The sequence below is a fragment of the Zootermopsis nevadensis genome, unplaced genomic scaffold (assembly GCF_977971745.1).
Source record: "Zootermopsis nevadensis isolate Lab colony 2312 unplaced genomic scaffold, Znev_1.0 Znev_ptg000017l, whole genome shotgun sequence".
Lineage (NCBI taxonomy): Eukaryota > Metazoa > Arthropoda > Insecta > Blattodea > Termopsidae > Zootermopsis > Zootermopsis nevadensis.
Genome location: NW_028259149.1, coordinates 1,330,912 through 1,355,287, shown reverse-complemented (window position 1 = coordinate 1,355,287; position 24,376 = coordinate 1,330,912). Strand labels below are relative to the sequence as shown.

At 39.4% G+C, this 24,376-nt stretch overlaps 1 protein-coding gene across 1 annotated transcript; it reads right to left on the bottom strand.

Moving 5' to 3' along the window:
* Positions 1-918: 918 nt before the first annotated feature.
* On the bottom strand, positions 919-23,645 carry Smu1 (Smu1 spliceosomal factor). Its single transcript, XM_022085371.2, has 11 exons — positions 23,462-23,645; positions 23,299-23,365; positions 22,079-22,222; positions 19,575-19,689; positions 15,924-16,112; positions 14,669-14,898; positions 11,793-12,016; positions 9,930-10,031; positions 7,450-7,636; positions 4,418-4,570; positions 919-2,339 (listed from the first exon to the last, which is right to left on the bottom strand). Exons 1-11 carry the CDS (start codon positions 23,485-23,487, stop codon positions 2,241-2,243), a joined length of 1,536 nt encoding a protein of 511 aa, XP_021941063.1. The 5' UTR covers positions 23,488-23,645; the 3' UTR covers positions 919-2,240.
* Positions 23,646-24,376: the final 731 nt, after the last annotated feature.

Sequence of the window (24,376 nt, the reverse complement as noted above, 5' to 3'; positions counted from 1 at the left end):
ATTCTTGTGTTTATATTTTTAGTTTTAAGAGTGAGGATATGGGGGGGGGGGGGGGGAATTATGTGATCCAAAAGAAAATATTAAGGCCAGAAGCTGTGCATGATCAAACTTATCGCAACTGTTAACCTTTAATGACCTCTTACTCATACGTCCATGTCAGTGGCAAATCCTCTGCTCTCCTCCACTGTCATGGCAATGATTTATCACACTGATGATGGTGGCAGCAAGTACCTCTGAAATGTTGGCAAGTTCTACCAGGCTACATGGTGATACAACCCAGAAGACGCCCATTTTCATACGACTGAGAACCTGTAATCCCACAGTGTTAATCAAGGTTATAAAAAAGAATTTTCAAAGAGAACTTTGGCACAAGAACTTAAGATAATAAAAGGTGGGAGACCCTGCCTAACTCATACCTGTGTCAGTATATGAACACGAAGATGTAACAGTACTACGGAATCGAGGGGAACAAAACGCAGAAGTTGCAGCAAGTAGGTCAGACTTAATAATTAAAACTAGAAAGGTAACATTTGCTTATTAACAGATGTAGCAGTGCCATTGGATAGGAATGTAATACAGAAGGAGACTGAAAAATAAATTAGAAATACAAAAATCTTGAGTGAACAAATTCAGTGAACGTAAAATACGAAATGTTTCGTCATACCAGTAGTCACTGGGGCCACAGGAATTGTAACTAAAGAGCCTAAAAAAAATCTTGAAAGAATAAAAGGAAAGTTTTCTATAGATTCTCTGCAGAAAGCAGCCCCATGCCAGGAACATAACATTTTATAACGAAAGTTACAATCTCAAACTTGAAGCCTGAGTAGTGGGATTCATCAATGGTTCAGGAGGACCGGTATCAAGAAAAGGAAAAATCTGTGAAAAGAGAAGAAGAAATAATAATAAAAACCTGAACACTACGGTGTGATTGTTGGGCGATTTATTAATGCTGCATATCTGCATTCGTCCACATATGGCAGGCCACAAAACATAACAGAATTGTTCTAGTGCAACTACATTCGGTACTTTATTAATTACTCCCCCTCCAATAACAATTCTACCATTTTGAAACTTTTAATATGCACCCATTCACACACACACACATACAAAGTACAATAATTCAGAATAAAAAGTAAAATAAAGGAGTCCCACACACGCCATGTAGGTTGCTTGGGGGGGAGAGGTCAGCATGACGCTCTGGCCACGCTTTACCCCTGGGAAAGGACCCCAATACCCAACGGATACGAGGCTGGGTAGGCTCCAGAGCTGGTCTGGATGCAGAGACTAGAGGAAAAATCCTCTGCCCCTGTTGGGGATCGAACCGGTCATCCAGCCCATAGCCAGTCAATATGACTGACTGAGCTATCCTGGCTCCAATTCAGAACAAGGACTTTAAAGTAGGATTTGAGGTTCTCATGGCAGAGAGTATGAAGATGGCTGTCATCTGGGTTGCAGCGCCACAGTCTGGTAGAAGTTGCCAACATTTCAGCAGCCCTTGCTGCCTCCATCATCAGGGCAATAAGTCCCATTTCCCTGATGATGAAGGCCTCTGAAATGGCAAACTTCTGCCACACTACATGGCATTACAACACAGAAGACGGTCATCCTCAAGGATATTAAAATTTAAAAGCACTTCACAGATGTCTTTAAGGTTCATAAGTAATTATTTTTTGACATTACTAAATCATATTTTAAGACTTTTTATACCTTCGGAGTCTCAAACCTTTTCATTCAAACCAAGAACGTCTCAGACTAACCGGTTGAGAAGTACTGCTATAGTATAATGAATGATGATTCATCAACTGCACATTATCTAATGTCAAATGAATGTATGATAAGTGAATTGTGAAGGAGATGTAAGTAATCATGGACTATTTTTAAGGTATTATTCCAGAATTTGTTGTGAAAAACTAAGAAAAACCACAAAAACAACAGTCAAAAGAGTCAGTGTCCATGCTGAGATTTGAACATCAAACCTCCCATATAAGAAGCTAGAGTGATGGTCACTTCGCTGAAAGTTTTGTATAGCTATCACAGGAGCCACAGAAAATAGCTTCTGCATTGAACATCTTAAGATGTAAGATTTTGCTTACGTTAGGTATTTAAAAATTGGACAAAAGTGTTTGGAATGAAGGTAAGGATACGCTACAGTGGCAAAATTAACAGGAATACATTCAATGTGCTCTATAATACACATTACACTGATCAACACAGAAGCTTGCACAAAACAGACGAGCTGTCTACGGCTTCCAGAGTCTCAGCAGTCCATCCTCACTATATGAACACAACAGGTTCTGATGCGGATGATGTGACACTCCTATCACATCTTTCTCGTGAACCTGATGACAAAAATAAAATAAATAAATTTCAGTTTATAATGTTCTGCCTTCCCCATCTGCCATATAAAAAAACAAACATTACCTATTGTATTGTATGGGTGCGAAACCTAGCCTGTCACATTAAGGTAAGAACAATGATGGTGTCTGATAACAGGGCGCTGAGGGGAATATTTCGACGTGAGAGAAAACAAGTAACGGAGGCTGAAGGGAACTGCATAATGAGTAGCTCCATAGTTTATACTATTCACCAAATATAATTAAGATAATCAAACCAAGGAGAATGAAATGAGTGGGGCATGAGCACGCGTGGGGGAGACGAGAAATGAGTACAAAAGTTTGGCCGGAAGAGCCTGAACAGAAGACGCCATTCAGAAGACCTAAACATAGATGGGAATATAACATTAAAATGGATCTTAGAGATAATTTAGGTGTATGGATTCGGTTAATCTGGCTCAGGAGGGGGACATGTGGTGGGTTCTTCTGAAAACTGTGATGAACCTCCAGGTTCCTTAAAGTGAGGACAATTTCTTAACTAGCTGAGCATAATATTAGCTTCTCAAGGGTTTTGGTCCATGGAGGTAGTTACTTGCAACGCAAAGAACAGCATTTACACTAGAACAGTAATGCCACGACATACATAACTGCATCCCACTGCCTAGAACTGGACTTCTGCCCTGAATGGCAACACATTATCTGGTATGAAATACCTCGGTATTTCAATTTCTAATAATTTTAATTTTAACGTAAAATTCCTTTTCTAACCATCTGACCCAGTGCTTCCCAAACCTGGGTAAATTACCCAAAAGGGGTAAAAGTGGTTTTTTTTGGGTACCGACACAACTCAGAATACACATTAAAATTTACCGTAGAAGTGTAGAAGTACTCTGAAGAAAGCGATCAGTCATTGTGCACCGATACTCTAAAACAGTCTAACGAGTATTTATTCGCTATTTAATATATGAGCCATACTCTTGTTATTAGATTCAATCATTTTTGCCACGCTTGCATGCACATGGAGAATTGAAAAAGTACGTCTACACCTACCGCTCCCCTAAACTAAAGTTAGTGAGTCTAGTTGTCTAGTCTAAACTTTAGGTGCAGTGTGTTGCTAGCTATGGCGGTGTGAGGTACGTATCGAGTTGGCTGTGTTTATGAATCGTACCGTACACAATTGGAAAAGGTAATCTTCATTATATAATTTTAATTTATTTAAAATAATATAATGAATATTCAAATCCTAATTTTTACTTGTCATATATGTTTTCTGTGCAGTTAGTGTTTTACCTACGTTGGGTAAAAAGGACTTTCTGATAAGCGGTTTCGGGTAATGAAAGAAAAAGTTTGGGAAGCAGTGATCTAACCAACACATGCAACCAGCGACACGACAGCTCCAGTGGGTTCTAGATACTGTGCTGCTTCTGTGTTTAGTTTCCACCAACAGCGCATGTTGAATTATCATTTAATTCTGACTTTGCAGCCAAAGGAACTGTTTTAGTCTTTGCAAAATAACAGTGTCATGTTCTGCTCCACAAAGCGGACTGTTTCCGATGATTACGCAAGCTTCATAAGTACAGGTCTTAATGTGTAAAAGGATGTATCATATAAATACAGCATGAAATTCAAGCGGTGTTGGAGCAGGAGCACAAAAGTCAGGGTAAGAACTTGCAAATTATCTTTCTTTAAATGGTTTCATCCGTACAGAGGGAGTAGTACAGATTGTAAACCCGTAACTTTTTAACTAATCATGTCCTTTTCTTCTACCTAGTTCTGCCTGCATAGATTTTAAAACTCCGAATACTCTCATCATATCTGAAATATCTAACACTCCTAAAAGTATTCCACATATGAACATTGAAGAGGCTTATAATTTGTGGCTATATAAAATTGTAATATGCTTATTTACAATAACTTATCAGCTAGTACTACAAAATAAAGCCTAAATACATATTTTGCATTCTATTTTTGTAATTTTGCAAAACTTTGACTGTGCCAAATTTCTAAGCCATTCATTAAATGGTGCTGTGATCTCTCTACGCACATTAAAACGCTGAATGCCAACATCTTGCAATAATACTCACGTTCAGAGTCCGTTCCAGCTTGCCAGATGCCGTCGAGAAACAATACAGCACGAGGTCCTCTCCAACACAGTATATCCACTCTCCACGTGGCGACAGGGTACAGCAAACAAAGTCACCACCCTCACGCTTACCACTGGAGAACGACCTCACAATCTACTCACACAAATTATAAATGATTATGCAACTCAAAATAGCCAATACAAGCACTTCTCTACAAATAGCCACTTGCCCTAAAAGCAAGGAGACAATGAATTTAAGACACTACATTTCCAAGATTTGATTACGATACCTCACAGACAATGGGAACATTTCATTCATTTTAAATGCAACCAGGAGAATATATCCTGTGTTATAATAGGAAGCCTGAAACAAAATGTTATCACTATGGTCATATGGCACCGACAGAAATACATCTGATTCGTATTCAGGTGGAGCATGGTTTAAATATTACTCAATTCACTGGTTCTTGTAACGCTATTTTGTCTACGTCAGTTCTTCTAAGTTAATTCCATGACAATATGTCAAATTAGGCAAAATAATATGTTTTATTCAATGCCAAATTAGACACTACAAACAGTGCCATCTTTATTGGGTTGTAAGTATAACTGCCGAACATTTACTCCTGAATCAGAATTCTTTTGCCAGTGCTTGTTCAAGCCATGACATCTTAGCACAGCTCTAACCCTACAGAGTGACTTCCTTCTCTAAACATCATGGCATGAAGCATCCAGTGAGCAGGGCTGTAAAACTCCAGTAGACTCCACTTTGGCAAGCCAGCATTGTGCCAATCGTGTCTTGCCTAAACCCTTTCGCTGCAAAGCTCACAACATTACAAGGCAAGTTAGCAGCCAATTTCCACAGAACTCACATTATTGTGAGTTCAAACTTCATGGCCCTATGAATACTGTATTCATGCAATGATTTTTTTTCTGTAAGTGTGGGACATCTGTTGGCAATACATACAAGCATCTGCCTATGTTAAATATAATTCTTCCTGTGAGATATAGTTTTGTTTTCAAAGTTCCAGTTAGTGCTGTCATGTTAAGTGGTAGCCATGGCTTCTTTTAGACATAAACAGAATGCAGAAAATTTTATTAGTAAACTCTTCTTTGCAGAACGTACATCTCAGGGTAGTAAATAGTCTTAAAAAAACTAAAAAGTTATTTACAATGCCAAGGAATTTTGCATTTACAAAAATTATGCTGCAAAAAGTTAAGAAGTGATCAAATACTACATCCAGAAATTCATTTTAGAGGAGATGTGTTTCTAAAATCAACACAACCTACTTTTAGGTGTGCAGATTCACAAATTAACAATCCTGCTAACGCATATTGTCCGGTGTATAAAGTGAAGCTTTCGCGGCAACTGAAGTTGATGAAAGACTCTAAGGTTGGCCTATCATCACAAATATTTTGATAACATCCAGAAAATGACAGACGCCATACTAGACATTTCAGTAAACAAGGGGATCTATAGCCACCCACACATCACTAAGCAGATACTGAGTTACAATGCACAGTAGTCTTGTCGGTTCCACATCACCCTAAGACATGGCAGTCAAGAAAAACAATTCCCTATGTTCCTGCTAGAACTAAATTTACTACAGTGAAACCTCGATGCATCGTTTTCGGCGGGGGTGGGAAATAAAAACGATGAATGCGGGAAAACGATAGATGCGGGAAAACGATAGATGCGGGAAAACGATAGATGCGGGAAAGCATTAAAAATTTAAAAAAAAAAACAATGTTTCTCTTTCAAAGTTACTTCTTTTTACCAAAAAAGTCTTTAATGGACAACTGGTTTGTCGAAACTTTACGTTTTAGACCAAACAGAGCACTTTCCACGTTCAAAATGTTTTCCTCGTCACGTTCACTAATATTAAGCACATAAAAGAACGACTTCACTTTCGCCAATGCAGCGTGCGCTTCGGCAAAACTCGGCAAAGCTTCGGGCTCGCATTCGTCGTCTTCTTCTTCCTCACCACTCCCACCCCCTTCGCGGACAATAACAGGAAGAATGGAAATACTATTACTGCCGAACTCAACGAAACGTAGCTGTAGAAAACCCTGAACCGCTGGAAACGAGATGAACCAGAAGAAAGAAAAGTGCCGCCAGCCTTTCCTTTGTACTTGTAATAAAAGCATTTGTGAAGAAATTCACACTGCACATGCCATCTGGCATCGCTGGAACGAAATATGAGTGCACCCAAATTAAAATCGTAAAATTTCTGACAATGGGCACCGCCATTCACTCCAACTATCACCCCTGCACCGCTGACCCCTCATTCCAAAAGAATCTGTGCTGGTTGGGCGACATAACAGGTTACCGCTACTGCGTATTCCAAAAACATCGTGCGTCTTTCGGTAATAATTTATCTCAAAACCCAGCATTTTAAATTCTCAGAAACGATCATTGCGGGAAAATTGTGGGCCGGGACTAAGATTTTTGAACGATCGATGCGATAAAACGATAGTTCGAGGAACGATAGAAGCGGGAAAATGTAACATTATTTTATATTGGATGTATTCGGGACCGAACAAAACGGACGATGTATCCGGGAAAACGATAGTTCCGGGAACGATGGATAGAGGTTTCACTGTATTAAATAATCTACCCCACTTCCAGTTTTAAAATTCCATAGGAACAAAAGCTTATAAGCAGACAGATGTCATGTGCAGTCTGGTAGAACTTTAATGTTGTTTCAGAAATGCTTGCTGCCTCCATCACCAGGGCATTGATGGCAGAGGCAGTAAGTACCTCTGAAACATCAGTAAAATTCTATCAGACTAAGAATCGCTGTCTTCCGAGTAGTATGTTACAGGTTTACAGACATTTCAGAGGTCTTTGCGAGAAAATTCTACCAGACTACATGGTGAAACAACCCAGGAGACAGCCATCTTCAGACTCAATGTCGCGAAAACCTCAAGTTCCATCAGATTAGAAAGTGCAACAACCCGGACGACTGCCATCATCATACTTCTCACTGTGAGAACCTGAAATGAAAACTTGCAAGTCATGAATGAGATACTCACCTGTCCCTGCATGTTCATGATGACGACAGTGTTTGATCTGTTGCACACTACGAAGTGCTCCGGGTTCTTGGGCAGCAGGTGGATGCTGTTCACCGTTATATCACCTGCGCCACCCAGAGACTTGAACGTACTGGTACACTCTGTAGACTTGATGCTCCACACCTTAACTGTGCCATCTGATGAAGCACTGCAAACAATCATGATTCTGATATGTCTTATGGCACTCACCTGCCGACATGCAAGCGTTATGTACCGGAAAAGAACCATATAACACCATACTGAAGAAAAACAACATTTTCCAATGTATAAAAACACATTGAGAACTCACGGAGAATATGAAAGAAATTCTGAAGGGGACAGGTTCTTAACCATGTGAGACAGAAATTACTAGACGACTGATAACAGCTGGTAAAAGGGGGTGGGTGGAGAAAAAAGGAAATGCACGAGATAAATTGCCATTGGAATCTTAAATTCAGAACCATAATTGATTATATCATAATGACAAGAAACCTTTGGAATATATTAAATTATGTCAAAACAATGGCAAGCATAAGGTTAGATCACAGAATCCTAATTGCAGACTTTAAAATGGTAAAAGATGACCAATTTTAAACCAAGTGTACAAAATTAAAATGTGGAAGCTGAAACATCAGGACGATAAAGAAATTTTCACAGAACTACTGAAGACCAAATCACCTAAAGCTGAAATACAATCAGTGGAAGAAGAATGGGACAGACTTAAGGTCAGCTTTATAGAAACAACAGAGGAGGTATGTGGCTGAAAAAAAATGGGAGTAGTCAAAAGGAAAGATCACGGTGCACAGATAGAATAAAAGAAGCTATAATGAGAAAATATTATATAATGACTGCAGAGAGTAGTTCAATGACAGAATTGAGAGATGACAGCAATGTTAAGACTGTAGAGAAATGGAGAAATAAGAAGAAATAGTACTGAAAACAAATGGGATAAAGAGATCTGGGAAACAAGTTGCAGAAAAATGGCGAGATACAAAATTAAAGAACTGGAAAGGCTTCAGAATTTTATGATTTAGCTACAGACATAAAATGTAAAATTACAGTATTCAACATGCATTTTAAAAAGATACTATTATATGGAGGCCCCCACCCCCATCTCCATATAATAGCTCAGTCAGTATAGTGACTAGCTACGGGCTGGACGACCGGGGTTCAATCCCCGACGGGGGCAGAGGATTTTTCCTCTAGCCTCTGCGTCCAGACCGGCTCTGGGGCCCACCCAGCCTCCTCCACAATGGGTACCGGGGTCCTTTCCCGGGGGTAAAGCCGGCCGGGGCGTGATGCTGACCACTCACCCCCATCTAGTGCCGAGGTCAAGGAAGAGAGGAGCTATACCTCCACTCCCCCCAAGCGCCTACATGGCGTATAGTGGGACAAACTTTACTTTACTTTACTAATATATGGAGCAGAAACATGGACACGTGCAAATACAGAACAAAATAAACTACAAGCAACTGAGATGAAATTCCTGAGGGGAAAATTTGGAAATCCAGGAAAGACAGAATAAGAAGAAATACACATTCAGAGAGAGCTCATGATGGAGGAAATACAGAATTAAACTGAGAGAAGTGGATTGACATTAATAGAATGTATAATTATAAAATACCAAAAAGATTAACAGAAATGAGGATAACTGGAAGAAGACCCAGGGGGAGACCATGCACATGATGGAAAGACCAAGTTACGACGGATGTAGAGAGTAGATGAGACTGGAAGACTGAAGATGAAAATGCACGTAAGGGCAGACAGAACTGGAGATGCCTATGCAAAAGGTAACCCACAAGTGTGGAAACAATTTAAGGAAGAAAAATATGAACCGAAGAGGTTACATATTTAGTCTTCAATGACGCAACTAAATGAGTTATTATGTTCTGTAAACGTTCAAAGAGTGGGAAGGAATAAGCCATACTTCGCACTTGGCTGTAGGTAGACACCAATGTTTCGAAGGAAAACACTGTCCATCTTCACCCCTAAAGATTTCAGTGTCTGTCTTCTGGGCAGTAACACTGTCAGGACTTGTAGAAAAGATATCTGTATTTTGGATAAACTTGCTGTTTCCATCTTCAGGGCTGAAGTACACACACAGCATTACTACCCAGAAGACAAACATTGACATCTTCACGCTTGTGAGAACCTCAAATGTCATAAATGCAAAACCTGTCCGCATAGCCAGAATTCTGCCGAAAACTCAAGCTGGGTACCGCCACACTCCAAATGACAGACATCACAACTTAGGCAAAATTTCGTAGCATGAAAATATAAAGGGTACTGTAATAAGAATGGTAAAATAAAAGCAGATGGCATGCTGTGAAAGATAAAGCTGTCAAAATAAAATGTTTCAATGCATAGCTCCGTGCAAAAAACTAGACGCTTCTGCAAGCCTTCTTCTTTTTATGTATCACTTCTGTTTCATACAGGCTAATGGAATTCTTAGTACAACTGACCTCAGTAAGCTGTGCCCATCTGGAGTGAAGACAACCTCATTCACAAAGGAGCTGTGCCCTCTAAACTCCTTCAGCGTCTTACCAGACTTGAGACCGTGAATCCTGCAAATAGAAGGAGAAAGAAAATGTTAATACAAAACCCAAGTGCAATTTGACACAGCAACTGTTTTATTTATTAGTAACAGCACTGAACATATGTCAACTGCTGGAGAACTTCAGTAGCATTTCAGGAGGAAGAAGAAAATGGGGCTGTAAGGAAGTACAGGAATGGACAGACAGTGATCTGAGAAGACACAGTAAGTTTTGAACCAGATGCCTTTGAACACCTCATTCACTTAGATACTATAATACGCTAGGAATCATAAGAATTCTGAGTGAGTCTAAGTCCTTATTAAATTCCTGATATTTATTTATTTAGTGTTCTGTCCGACGACAGGTCCATATGAACAGGATCCTTCGATCCTTTTCTCGGACTGGGACCTGTTCATATACGTTCTTGGCAGATGATCCAGAAGTGGTTTGGCATTGCCTTCTTCTGTGTGTGAATGGAGTAATTGTTGGGATGCCACGGAGAAACCGGGGAAGCCCCCGGAGGAAAACTCCGTGTTGCCTAGACCACGGCCTTGCCCAACACAAGTTATAAATTCGTGCACCGCCGGGAATCGAACCCGAGACCCCAGGATTACAAGGCCAGCGTTCTAACCGCTAGACCACCGTGGCACAAATTCCTGATATGACTAATTAATTCAACATGTGCCCTTAGAGTAATTTATATCAAGCACAGAACTGAAGCAGACATGGTACATTGAACAGCATAAAACAATTTAAAGGCCTCTGTGTTCGTAGAACATCACCGACAGTCGACATCCTTGATCTTCACACATGCATACATAAGCTCAACTTTCTAGAAAATGAAAACTTTATTAGCAAATGGTTTTAGACATAAAGCATTGAAGTGGCTGTAAGCTGATACCAATTTTAGATTGCTCAGTTTTAGACAAAGGAAGCTGGATTAATTTAACAATGTGACAGGCCAGAATTGTATGGATGCAGCTATACAGGTTTTGTATTTAATGCAAGAAGGCCGGAGATACATGCTCCGTCATAGATAATCTATAGCTGAAAATAGCAACAGTCTATGGGACTTTATGTTAATGTACGAGTGTCTACACTGAACAAGACGCATAACTGGACGTGGAAGTAAGATAAACTTTTGCACCTCTGACTGTAATACCCAGAGCATTACAAAGCAGGTAAACATACCTAACCTAACCTAACCATGCTTGGAGAAATCCATACACATTTCAGGGCATTATAATTCTTGCGGGATTTTTTATAAAAGCAAACCCATACTTAGGAGTGGATGATTTAGGTATAAACATTTTTGACTACCTTAAAAGCCTTTAGAAACATTTTCGACACACATGATTGAAGTTCTGTTTCTGTAAATATATCAAGTTTTTAGTATTAATATGTAATGAGACATTATAGTCCCATTCAGACAGTGATAAAATACACATACTGGACTGTTATCTCCTACAGTCAATAAAGATTAACAAATACAAATTAATAACCAAAGCAACAACAAAATACAATAAGATAAAACATTTCCAGACAAACTTTAGAAAGCATATTAAGAAAAAAATTGAGATATTTCCATTTTGGGGTACAATGGACTCTAAAGAACGTGATAAAATGTTACATAACAATACACATTATTCAGGGTGCTTTTTCCTGCCTGCAGAACACTTGTTAAAGGGTCTCAAAATCTCATGTATCAAATGCAGAAGCTATCACATGCTGTCATCATCCAAGGGTGTCCAGAAACACCCTGTTGTGTGCCAGACGTTCACCCACACACACCTGATGGTTGCATCAAAGGATGCGCTTAGCACTTGGCTGTTGTCACGTGAAAACTGCAGGCAAGTCACTCCCTTGATATGCGCCTTCTCGAAGCGACGCAGACACTGCCCAGTCTGAATGCGCCACACCTTCACCTTCCCATCCTGTGAACCTGACGCCAGCATCTCCGAGTCTCTGCTGAATGACATGCACAGCACCGCCTCCTCCATCATCATGAAGTTGTCCTACAGAACAGAAAATTAAGATGCATATTTTGCACAAGTTCTTTTAATGACTTGTGTTTGAACCTGGGCCTCCTGCTTTCCAAACAACTCACGTCTCAGCTACTCAGAACACCTTCTACAAAGTGGCTGTTTCTTACAAATGAAATACGTGTTTATTGCAGTTATAATACGAGATAAACTGTGACAAAATGCTAATAATACCAACAGCTCACACACATAAAGGGATTTGGGTCTAGTTCCACACTCTACTTTGTCTCATTCAAGAATGATCCTGGCGTAAAGAAATCAGCGGAGAATTCAACTGTAGCCACATCACGTGATTAGCAGAGAGGAACCTGCACGTGCTTAACAATTATAGGGAGTATGTCAACAAGTGTTGTCAAATGATAGTGTGCGTTTTGGCCAGGTCGCTTAAAATTAATTCATGAGAGGGATTAAGAAATTCATAAGAATAGCAAATATAATACAATGGTCTGTATAATGAGCACCAGGTTGACATAAGTGCACCTGTCTCCCTTCAATCGCGTGGTGGGAACACGGTGATTGCCCCTCCTTTGTTTACATCAGTAATGTTCTTGGGTGAGATAGAAGACAGTGTGTTTCTTTTTAATTGCGGATGAAGAGTAATTTACTGTTCTTAGATTATGAAATAGACCTTCTAACTTTCTTTAACGAACAAATTATTAGCAGACAGTGAACATGATTTCAGTGAGGGAAAAAAAAGAGACGGAAGAAGAGATGACAGTTATTTCACATATTTGAACCAGCAACATGAATACAGATTCATATACTGCTGCTTAGGCATGTTATAGTACTTAAGATATTATCTCTCTTGAAACACACATTACGGATATTAATGACACTTAAAAAAATCATGTAACTCTTTTTTACTAATGAATGTAACCTTACTTAGTAAGTACACAGAGAAAATTTCTGATAAGCTGTTGGAAATGTTAAACTGAGTGATAAGGTATCAAAGAGGAAGATTCACGAAATGTGACGTCTTAAAAAATGTAATTCTTCTGGTGGCTGTTGTCTTATTGTGCAAAGAAAATATTTCTAAAACTTTTCTGTTTATATTACACAAACCAGACACATGTACGACAGTTTGAAGTAAATGGAAGTGTGTGATAAATGTGCAAAGGGGTGTAAAAAATGAGTCTCTGTCTGAAGAAAGTTATGAACACAACAATTCATGTAATAATAAAAAGTCTTGAGGAACAGCAATTAATATTTATGAGAACAGGGACATCACAGAAGAGTCATGATTTATCATTGCTTCACTTCTCTGACGAGGCTTACTTGCATTTTGATAATTATATTAACAAACACAATTCAGAATTTTGGTTTCATATAATCCAAAGTTTACTACTGCAACCCGCTATACAGTGTTTGTGTATCAGTATAATAAAGAGGTGGCATTGGTAGTACAGTTACTTCTGATGTTTACCTCATTCTGCCGAGGGATTCATTTGTACCTTCACTGCACAAATAAAGCACTGAAATAAATACAGCCTGGTTTCAATAAGCTCACAACAGCATAACATATGCTCTTTGATGTATTATCATCAGCAGCGACTATGCCAAAGCCAAACAGTCGACTACTTTTTGTGGGGTTATTTGAAGAACACGATATTTCATCTGTGCATCATTTTTGCGCTACAAGGACATTACACTGAATACCTCTGGTTAAGAAACCATTTTTTCCAAGCATGCAAAAAGGTCTGTAAAACTTTCAAGCAGTTCTGTTTGCTAATAAAACTATAGCACCAAATTTAAATTGTCACAGTAAAAATCATTCCGTACTTAATGTCACATACAATACAATTATGAGTAGACCTATTTAATTTATTTATATTTAAAGTTTAAATGCGTCATGTTTGTGTTTTATAATTAAAATATATAATATAATTCAGGTCTATACACAAACTTTATTTACAGATGTTAAAATTTAAAATTTAAAATTTGCGCTATTCATCGTTACGATATAAAGTAGTTTTAAAGGAAAAACCTGAAGATGATGCTACGCATCGAAACATGTAGTAAATGAAGGCGCAGTATTGTAACATCGTAGTAACGATGAATAGCGCAAATTTTAAATTTTAAATTTTAACATCTGTAAATAAAGTTTGTGTATAGACCTGAATTATATTATATATTTTATTTAATTTATGTTCCACACATTACAAAAAAGAATCTTAAGAGTACAATAAATTTATCTCAGTATTTGAGGCTCATTTCATCAAACCTTGGTCAAGTCTCATATCATAAGAAACGGCTATAGGAGAGCTAACAGTTCACACTAATATAAGCTCTTTAAGAACAGACATTTACAAATTAGTAATTTAAATAGTGCTTAGAATTAGACTTACAGTTTTTGATGAAGGGATATCATTAAACTGAAACATATTCTTGGCTGTTTTCCTTTGCCCATTATTAAAAAAAAAACACTTTAGAAGCTGGCTTTGCTTCTGGAATGTTCTCTGTACTTTTAACTAACTGACAAAGCAAAACGTCCAAGAATATAGATCAGTTAAGTCCCTGGCATGCAAAATAATGCCAGATTCAGATGACCACACTATCCGGCTACACTATTCCACATATACTGCTTTAGTCGGAGCTTTAGGACTGTCCACAGGGCATGCACAGTACCTGAGCCTGGTACTTGAGATCCTTTCTGATCTTTCCCGTTGTGAAGTTCCACACTTCTATAAAACCATCGACACTGCCAGTAACCAGATATTGTCCATCAGGGGAGAAGCGCGCACACTCTACATGTGACTTCTGTCCAAATTTTATCTGCTTTGACAACTGCGTCGGGTACTTTTCTTCCTCCTGATCTCTAATGGCCGCCTTGCCTCGGAACAGATCGATCGTCGTGCCTGTAACATGTTTTTATGCGTATGGACTCTTGTGAAATGTATACCAAACTTCTGATGGTTGAAGATTTCCGTCTTCTGGGTTGTTGCGCTGTGTAGTCTGGTCGATGTTAACCAACGTTTCAGAGGTCATACTGCCTCATCGCCCTGATGACGGAGGCAGTATGACCTCTGAAACGTTGGTTAACATCGACCAGACTACACAGCGCAACAACTCAGAAGGCAGAAATCTTCATATTCACCGCTGTGAGAACCTCAAGTCTTCCGATGGTTGTTCATGCTGAATCTGCAACAGTTCTCAATGCTTTAAAGTACAGAGGAAACTTATACAGACCACCTACTGGAACATTCAATAACAATGCAATTCTGTCCACAGTGTACTTAGGTATTCATATGCTTCTACGAATAAGCAGTATTAACCATCTGATCTGTGTAATGGAGATGCATTGTTTTCTCTGAGGTATGAAATAACTAACTGTATACAAGAGAATCCTTCTTGAGAAGCTAATGATATTAATTTAATCATCCCAAACACATTTGATGAAAATTATAAATAATGCACCTCCTCATTATGCCATTATCTCCACTCTTTCACATCATCCACCATCGGTCCAAATATTCTCCACAGCATCATTATCTCAAACACCCTTAATCTGTGTTCAGCAATTAATGTAAAAGATCAATTTTCTTTTTATATAAAGTCCAAGGCCTTGAGAAATATTTCGTAAAATGTCGCTTTTTTAAAGTGAGAATCTTTTAGCCCCAGTCCAACCCCAACATGGAGGGCCAGCCCCTGCCGGCTGTCTGTAACTACTTATTCAATACATTTGGAGACAGCCTCTTGCATAAATCATATCATTCATATAAATGGACTAACCACATCACTGGCTTGGCACCTTCAACAAGAATGTGATTAAATACACACTAATAACACTTATGCTCCTTGGCGCAGCATTAGTGGGGGGGGGGGGGGGGGGGGATGACAACAATGTACCGTTCCTACACATAAACATGCTACAGAACCACACCTGGAGGGAGAAGTCCTTGATGCTGTTGCCACTTCAACGACTGTCCAAGCAGAGCCAGAAGACGAGACGATGGCACGACAGAAACCTCTCCAGAAAGAGCCTGTGCTATGGCAGCACGTCGCTTCTCTTTTGTGCTGCCATCTGGATATGCTTCTCGGGGGTCAAAGTACGAACGGGCCAGCAAGTTCTCTGAAATATAAAGTTTATGATGATCCACCATAAATAAAAACTACAGTTTCAAACACTTTTATCATATGGAACCTCCAAGTATTATGTAATCTCAAAGTTCATCTCTTTCACAATAGAAACCCCAGCATTATACATTACCAACAAATCTTAATCTAATTTAATCTCTTTCTCATAAGAATGACCTGTAGCTCATCCTGGCTCTTTCAAAAAACTGCTATCAGTTTGTTGTATTTGAGGTCTTTACAGAAGCGAGTATGAACATGCTGTGTTATAGGCAGATGCACTATGCATTCTGGTAGAAGTTTACCAACATTTCAGAGGCCCTTACTGCCTGCAACACCCTCATGATTGAGACAGTAAGCACCTCTGAACGTTGGTAAACTTCTACCAGATTATGTGGCACAACTACCTAGAAGAAAACCTTCAACTCTCGGTTTAAAAATCAGTGACAACATACAACCACATTCATGGCAAGTAAACATATACAGTGTCACAAAAAGATGTATATTTTAGATGTTATTATTATTATTATTTAGTGTTCTGTCTGACGACAGGTCCATATGGACAGGATCCTTCCATCCTTTTCTCGGACTGGGACCTGTTCATATACGTTCTTGGCAGATGATCCAGAAGTGGTTTGCCATTGCCTTCTTCTGTGTGTGAATGGAGTAATTGTTGGGATGCCACGGAGGAAAACTCCGTGTTGCCTAGACCACGGCCTTGCCCAACACAAGTTATAAATTCGGGCACCGCCGGGAATCGAACCCGAGACCCCCAGTATTACAAGGCCAGCGTTCTAACTGCTAGACCACCGTGGCTATATATTTTTAAATTAAATTAAATAAAATGAAGCGATTTTGTTAAAATATAATAATCACTTTTGTTTCATAACGTATCTTACTTTCCCATAATTCAGCTCTAAGACAAAGAATTACGAACGGATCAAATAATACGTTCGCCCACTCGCCACAAGCCGGAAGGCAAAGGCGTGTAAGCTGAAGCCCCGGCGAGTAGGAGGGTGCGGCAGTGTGCGCGGAAGGGTCAGGGCGCGAGCCCGCCTGGAGCCGCCGCCGGTGCAGATCTTGGTGGTAGTAGCAAGTACAAAATTATTTAACCTATTCCCCCCAAAACTATGTATGCCTCTCTTTTCAGTTATTTAAGGGCTACCACACTAATTACCAACAAAATGTAAATCACATCTTCATATTCTGCAGATATAGAAAACGCCTACAATTTGAATTAAACCTGATTAAATTTGTAGAAGTTCCAGTCATTTCAGTACAAACAAGCACTTAATTCTTTTTTTAAGATAACCCTCTTGAGCTTCAATCTGGGTCTGGATTACTGAGTTTTTTGACTTATTCCATTACCTGATATTCAAAAAAACACGCAACATTTTGAGAACCCAATCTGTCCTCTTCCTCGGGTGTACAAAAGGTGACAGTGATTGAGGTTAGCTCTTTCTAATGGACCTAAAAGAGTAAGTGGCCACCTTTACTACACCCGAGGACGAGGTCAGCTCCGGTTCTCAACCCACGTATCTGTTGAGTGTACGAACCAAACATCGTACAGTAATGTTTATGTTACCATTGTTGGTGGACCAAATATTCATCGTAAGACACAAATATGACTGTTTAACTCTTAGGTCTGTTGGTAAGAAGTAAAAACAAGGCCTTCTGCAACAAGCAGGATGCAGCATGGACGCCCACAGATTTAATGAATGTGAGAGAGGCCTGAGGTAAATTGAGGACCTGACCAGAGAAAAATAGTCAATTCCAACTGATAATACAGTCCTCTGTATTCTTGCATTGCTCTACTTTCTTATTCTCCTTTTTACTGTACATATTCTTCAAGGTCAAGTGTTACAGTTCAAATAAATCTTTAATAGTATGGTATATTACAGTTACATAGGAACACACTGTAAGAAGCTTCTAAGTTACTGACTGCCATCTATTAATCAGTGTACAACATGCATATAACCACAAAAATGCAGAGAAATGAACACAAGGCTAAATGACAACTGTGCTCACTTCCCTTTATTTTCTGACACTGTAGCACAGCAGCAAGACAAAATGACTGACATGCACCCACTAACGAGCGGCCAAACTATGCACGTACGAGGTGCGATCGGAAAGTTTCCAGACTGTGTCAATAGAGGGCGAACCGGATGTAGTACGAGCTTCTGCCGCTAGGGGGTGCGGCCTACAATCATAGTGAATCAGTGTGCCAGCCGGCATCATCGAATTAGCATTTGTTTCTTAGTTACGGGCGTTTTGGTAGTGCATTACACCGACCCTCCTGCGATTTCGGAATGGCGTGTGCATCAAATTTTGCCAAAGACTCGCCAAAACGGCTACGGAAAGCTATGAAATGCTAAAGCAAGCATTTGGGGAGTCCGCAATGGGTCGTGCACAAACGTTTGTGTGGCATTCACGTTTTAAAAATGGCCGAACCTCTGTCGATGATGACGAGCGTTCTGGACGACCATCTTCAAGCACAACGCCCGAAAATGTTACGAAGATTCGGCAGGCCATTCACGAAGATCGACGTCGTACCATCAACGACTTGTGCAACATTGTTGGGATAGGCTATGGGACCTGTCAGCTGATTCTAAAGGAAGAACTCCACATGCGACGCATCGCAGCCAAGTTTGTGCCAAGGCTCCTGTCTGAGGACCAAGAATCGACTTCTCGTTTGTCAGGAGCTCAAAGATCTTGCCGGATCGCTGGATTTAGCTCCGTGTGACTTCTTCCTCTTCCCAAAGATGAAAATTCAGCTAAAGGGAAGGAGATTTGAGACGATAGAAGAGATTCAGGCAGAATCGCAGATGGTACTTGACAGGCTGACAAAGAAAGATTTCCAGGGATGCTTCCAGGCTTGGCAGCGGCGCTGGGATCGTTGTGTTCACTCCCAGGGGAACTACTTCGAGGGTGATGGATGAATTTAATACCTGAGATAAGTGTACGGGTTTTTATAGGCACAGTCTTGAAACTTTCCGATCGCACCTCGTAGTTGTGATCTGCCAGTACAATTAGTAATGTTTTTATGAATCGCATTCCCTTTAAGGTTTAAATACTTCATTCTGCAACGGCAAATCCCATAGTGCTAACTGTAGATTTAAGGGTCAAATGTGCACAAAATCAAAACTAAGAACTGTTGAGCATCAAGCTGAATAATATGACCTTTTGCTACGACACTTAAATCCATACTTTATGGTGAAGTAGACAATTTATATTCATTCGAATGTTTATTGTTGTACCATTTATCGCAATAAAAAATATATAAATTTACTATATACCACTGTGTTTAAAGCTGCAAAGGATTACATACAACCTGAATAAAAGGCTTTCATTTTATTATATTTTTAAAGGTGTCAGAAAACCTGAAAATTGTGTGATCATCACATTCTGTTCAGATGGTAAGAAGGACTCGTTTGACGAATCAAAGAACAGGAACACTCACCCAAGTGAATGTACCGCTCAGGTTCTTGCTGTTTCATCATGATCATGGGGTCAGTCTGTCGCAGTAGTGAGCGTGCTGCACCAAGCTCACGCAGCTCAATGAGCTCCAACACAACCTGCAACATTACAGAACAATAACATGAGTTTTGCAGCAGCACGACCAATTATGAATGGCTTTTCTTGAATTAGGTTGTGACATTTCCGCACAAGTGATGACATCAGCTAGGCAACCAATTTGGGGGGGGGGGTTTACAAATGCAACAACAGTGTCCAAGACAACAACGGTATACAATGTTATTGTTGTGTTGTGATCTGAGGTTTTTTTTTTTATTTGTAGTGTTCTGTCTGACGACAGGTCCATATATTATGAACAGGATCCTTCCAACCTCTTCAGGTTTTCATACATATATACATTCTTGGCAGAGATGATCAGAAGTGGTTTGCCATTGCCTTCTTCTGTGTGTGAATGGAGTAATTGTTGGGATGCCACGGAGAAACTGGGGAAGCCCCCGGAGGAAAACTCCGTGATGCCTACACCACGGCCTTACCCAACACAAGTTATAAATTTGAGCACCACCGGGAATTGAACCCGGGACCCCAAGCTTACAAGGCTAGTGTTCTGACCACTAGACCACCGTGGCGGTGATCTGAGGTAATTGTTCCAAATGTGTGCTCCAACAAAGACCTCAGTTCACAGTGTTGCAACAAAGATGGTGAAAGCACAGGGGTGTCCAGTCCCAGTCAGAAAGGCACAAGAGAAGAGGCCCAAGGTGACAAAGGCTCTGGAGTAGCAAGCAAACGGGGCATTATGGAGGGAAGTTTCTGGGGTTTTCCACAGGGGCTGCAGATCTCAGACATATCCTAGCCCAGTGAGTTTCTTTTTCTTCTTGTGGCTCTAAAACCCAGTGTGGGTCTTGGCCACTTCTTGTGGAGGTCCTCTTACATGCCACAAATCTACGAAATGGGACCGCCGGTTTTACTTCTCTTCCGAAGGAAGTCTTGCTACGGCTTTTTATCATCCTTAAAAATAAGCAAACCTTGGGTCCAGTAGCAAGCATGCTACCACTAGACCACCGAGGATGACCCTAGCCCAGTGACTGGCCAGGCCAAATGGTGGGTAGTCCTACTGATGGATTCACCCATCAGTACAGATCCCTGTGGTCTGAATAAGCAGAAATTAGTTCTATGAAATACTGATTGTACCAATTGTGAGTCCTACAAGTTGGAGATTTTAGGATGGATGTGTAAAAAGTAAAGGTGGAATTGAAGACAGCCTCTTAGAAATAACACGTGGCAATGCTGCATTAAGTCACTGGAGGAGCTGGTGAAATTGAACACCAACAAGTGAAGGGGCTGTTTTGATTAATTCATTCTTGTTTAAAGGAACGAGATAAAATGCTAAGCCATGTGAGGGGCGATGGAATTGTGTTTTCAACTTTACAGCATAACCAAAGATGAGAAGATTCCTCTGCAGGGTAAGAGGAGGCTCTTCAGATTCCACATAAACATCAGGATGACTGTCACAGAAGAAACTAGCGGTAAGACAAACTCCAGTATTGTAAAATGGCTATATTGTAGGCCATTCTGACTTCATTGTCTGTCTCAGACCTTACAGATAAAACTTTTAAAACATTCAATGACCATTTGCGTGAAGCCATCTAACGTGAGGTACACATAAGAAACTGCTGTCATGACGAGACTTGACAGATGAAACAAGGAGAGATGGTGGACTAGGAAAGACTAGAGACAAATACATCCCAGGACTTTGCACTTTGCTTCACAAACAAGGCACTGAATCTTAGTATGGAGGAATTAAAAAAAATATTTTCTTGCATGCTTTTTGATGCTTCTAATGAGAAGCATCAAAAAGCTAATTTCCAAGCATGGGTGTCACCACAGTCATCCATCCACCAATAGAGTGGCTCACAGCAAAGACTCATGGATAACCTGAGAGATACGAGAGAACACGACTCAAAATAAGAGACTCACGCTTGTGACAGAAGACAATTTGTGTTCCTTTAGAATCACTAAGATAACTGAAGATAGATCACTAAGCACAGACCAAGTTCATAATTGTAAAATCATGTACTGTGTTATGGCTAAATATACTTCCCTGCATAATGAAGTCAAAACAACAGATAGTAGTAGATGTTAAAACTGTCCAATACAGATGAAGATTCAAAGAGCCTGACACATTTCTGTAAAACTATCCAATACCAAATTTCATCAAAATCAATTTATTTCAAAGCATGTGGGCAGACAGACAGAGAGATGAAGTGATTTTAATACAAACTTCACAAAGTTTTGTGTGCCTTATAAGGTAATTTATTTGCTTCATTAGTGGCAAATTAAATAATTTTTTGTTAGTCATTTAAATATAAAACTCTACAGGTAAGAACTTGTTTGGGTTGGCTTCTAGTTCAAAGAAAAATGCATCATGCCCTGATATAACACACATAAAATGTATGGCAAATGTAAAATGGATTATCTATCTCTCTCTCGTACCTGTTCATAAAGATCAATCAGCTTCTTGTCCGGAAGTTTAAGTGACTGTATGGCTTTCAGGACTGTATCCCAGTGTCCATTGTTAATATCCGACACAAAGCCTTCCACACTGTCGACAGTGTTCAGGGAGACTCCAGTCTCTTCCTAAGATATAAAAACATTTATTAATAAATAAAGGCAGATAATTATGCAAAATTAAATGGATTTATGTAGGATCAGAACTTCTCATCATGGCAAGCATGAAAATGGCTGTCTTCTGAGCTGTAGCACTACATAATCTGGTAATTTACCAACATTTCAGAGCTACTTGCTGCCTCCATTATCAGTGCCCATCATTATCACACTGATGAAGTAGGCAGCAAATACCTCTAAAACAATGGTAAACTCCTACCATACTACACTGTGCTACAACCCAGAAGACAGCCAACCTAAACTAGACACAGAGTTAATCAGACTGACTACAGGATGTAGAATAAGTCATAAAGCACAAATATACAGAACAGTACAATTTAAAATATAAATGAAGTTTCACAAATGAAAAATATTCAGAATGAACATGTTAAATATTTTTTTATGGTTTATTTAAAGATTCATTTCTAGTGGCTGAGACTATATAGTGTCAAATGAGAGGATGATAGTGAATGAATTGAAAGGCATTTGGAAGGAGGTGGTCGAGGCCTAATTTAAGGTACTATCCCGACATTTGCCTGGAGGGACTTAGAAAAACTACAGAAAACACCAGTCAGGATAGCTGGTCTCTGGGATGAGACTTGAAACTGGGGCATCCTGTGTTAACATGTTGCATTAAAGCCACTCTTCTATACAACAGACTTATGTAAGTAGAGTAACTCCTAAAAGGGTTATTAATCTTCTTCAAAATTCAAACATTCAGCAACAGAATAAAAAGTGTGTGAATTTAGGTATCTTTTTAATGCTAACTGCAATTCTAATTATAGTATGTCATTAAAGTATGGTGACCTGTTCCATTACATAACCTAGAAATGCATACTAAATATAGACAAAAGTTTAATTGAGAAAGAAGAAAAGCAACTTAACGACAGTTAACAACATAGTTCAAACCTGTAATTCCGTAAATACACTAATGTGAAATCCAATAAATTTTTTAATGTACTTCATTTAATAACGTCGTACTGAGCAACAAATCTTTCCGTCGAAATTCACAAAACATTAAAGTGTTCGGAGGCAATGCTATTATTTACCTGAAGCGTCTGTAATGTGCGAATTAAATTCGACTCCTTCAAGTATTGCTGAATTAAACGTATAACACTGAAATAAAACAAAAAGATTAAAATATATGGGACTACATCAATATAACATAACGAAATCTACAATCCAAGTTGCAAATCAAAAACTCTTGCTTACTCTGCAGATTCTATTTCGATAGACATGTCTAATCACGTCGCCGGATATATTTATTTACCAGGCACTATTTATCAATATCATTCGTAATATTTCCCGTGGAATAAATCAATAAATGTTAATGTTTGAGGTTCAAAAACCACTCTCACACAACATCAAACACTATGTTAATGTTGGTATTAATACATTAATACCAACTTGGTATTAATACATTAATACCAACATAAATTCATATATTCACAGATTATAGGTATATTGTATGCTGGCTGATTCTTAGAACGAAAGAAAGACATACAAGGAATAAGAGAATAACACAAACTTGTCAGCACCAAATGGGAACATATTAACTTATCATTAAGAATGGAAACACTAATTTTAACCTTCTGAATTCGGAACGGGACTGATCGTACCCAGTCCATGTCAAATAATAATAATAATACAATAAAATTTATATTCCATACATTATTTGCAATCTGAAGCCAAGGATGTAAAATGTAAAACATGTCATAGCATAAGTACAACACTTATTTACAATAAGAAGCTGCCCCACTAAGTGCCATCCTGGCACTTGGGGGGGGAAAGCCGTACACCTCCTACTCATTCATAACCTGGGCGCTAGATAGGGGTGAGTGGTCAGCATCATGACCCGGCCGCACCCAACACCCAAGAAAGGACCTGGGTACCCATCGGGTGGGATCCAGAGCCGGTCTGGATGCAGAGGCTAGAGGAAAAAGTGCCCCCGTCGGGGATCGAACCTCGGTCATCCAATCCTTAGTGAGTCACTAAACCTAGAAATATAAACTACACAGTTGTGACATCAACTTACAATAAAGGACAGCATTCTACTTTCGTCATCTAACTCAGAAATTGGCAAACCACGGTCTGAAGACCGACCTACAAGGCTTCTTTTTGGCAACT

Coding starts and splice junctions, on each gene's coding strand:
- Smu1 (XM_022085371.2), bottom strand. CDS start 23,487: ATGTCTATCGAAATAGAATCTGCAGA. Junction 12,017..14,668: donor ATCTCAAGTACCAGGCTCAG/GTACTGTGCATG, acceptor TCTGTTCTGTAG/GACAACTTCATGATGATGGA. Junction 2,340..4,417: donor AGCTGGAACGGACTCTGAAC/GTGAGTATTATT, acceptor TTTTGTCATCAG/GTTCACGAGAAAGATGTGAT.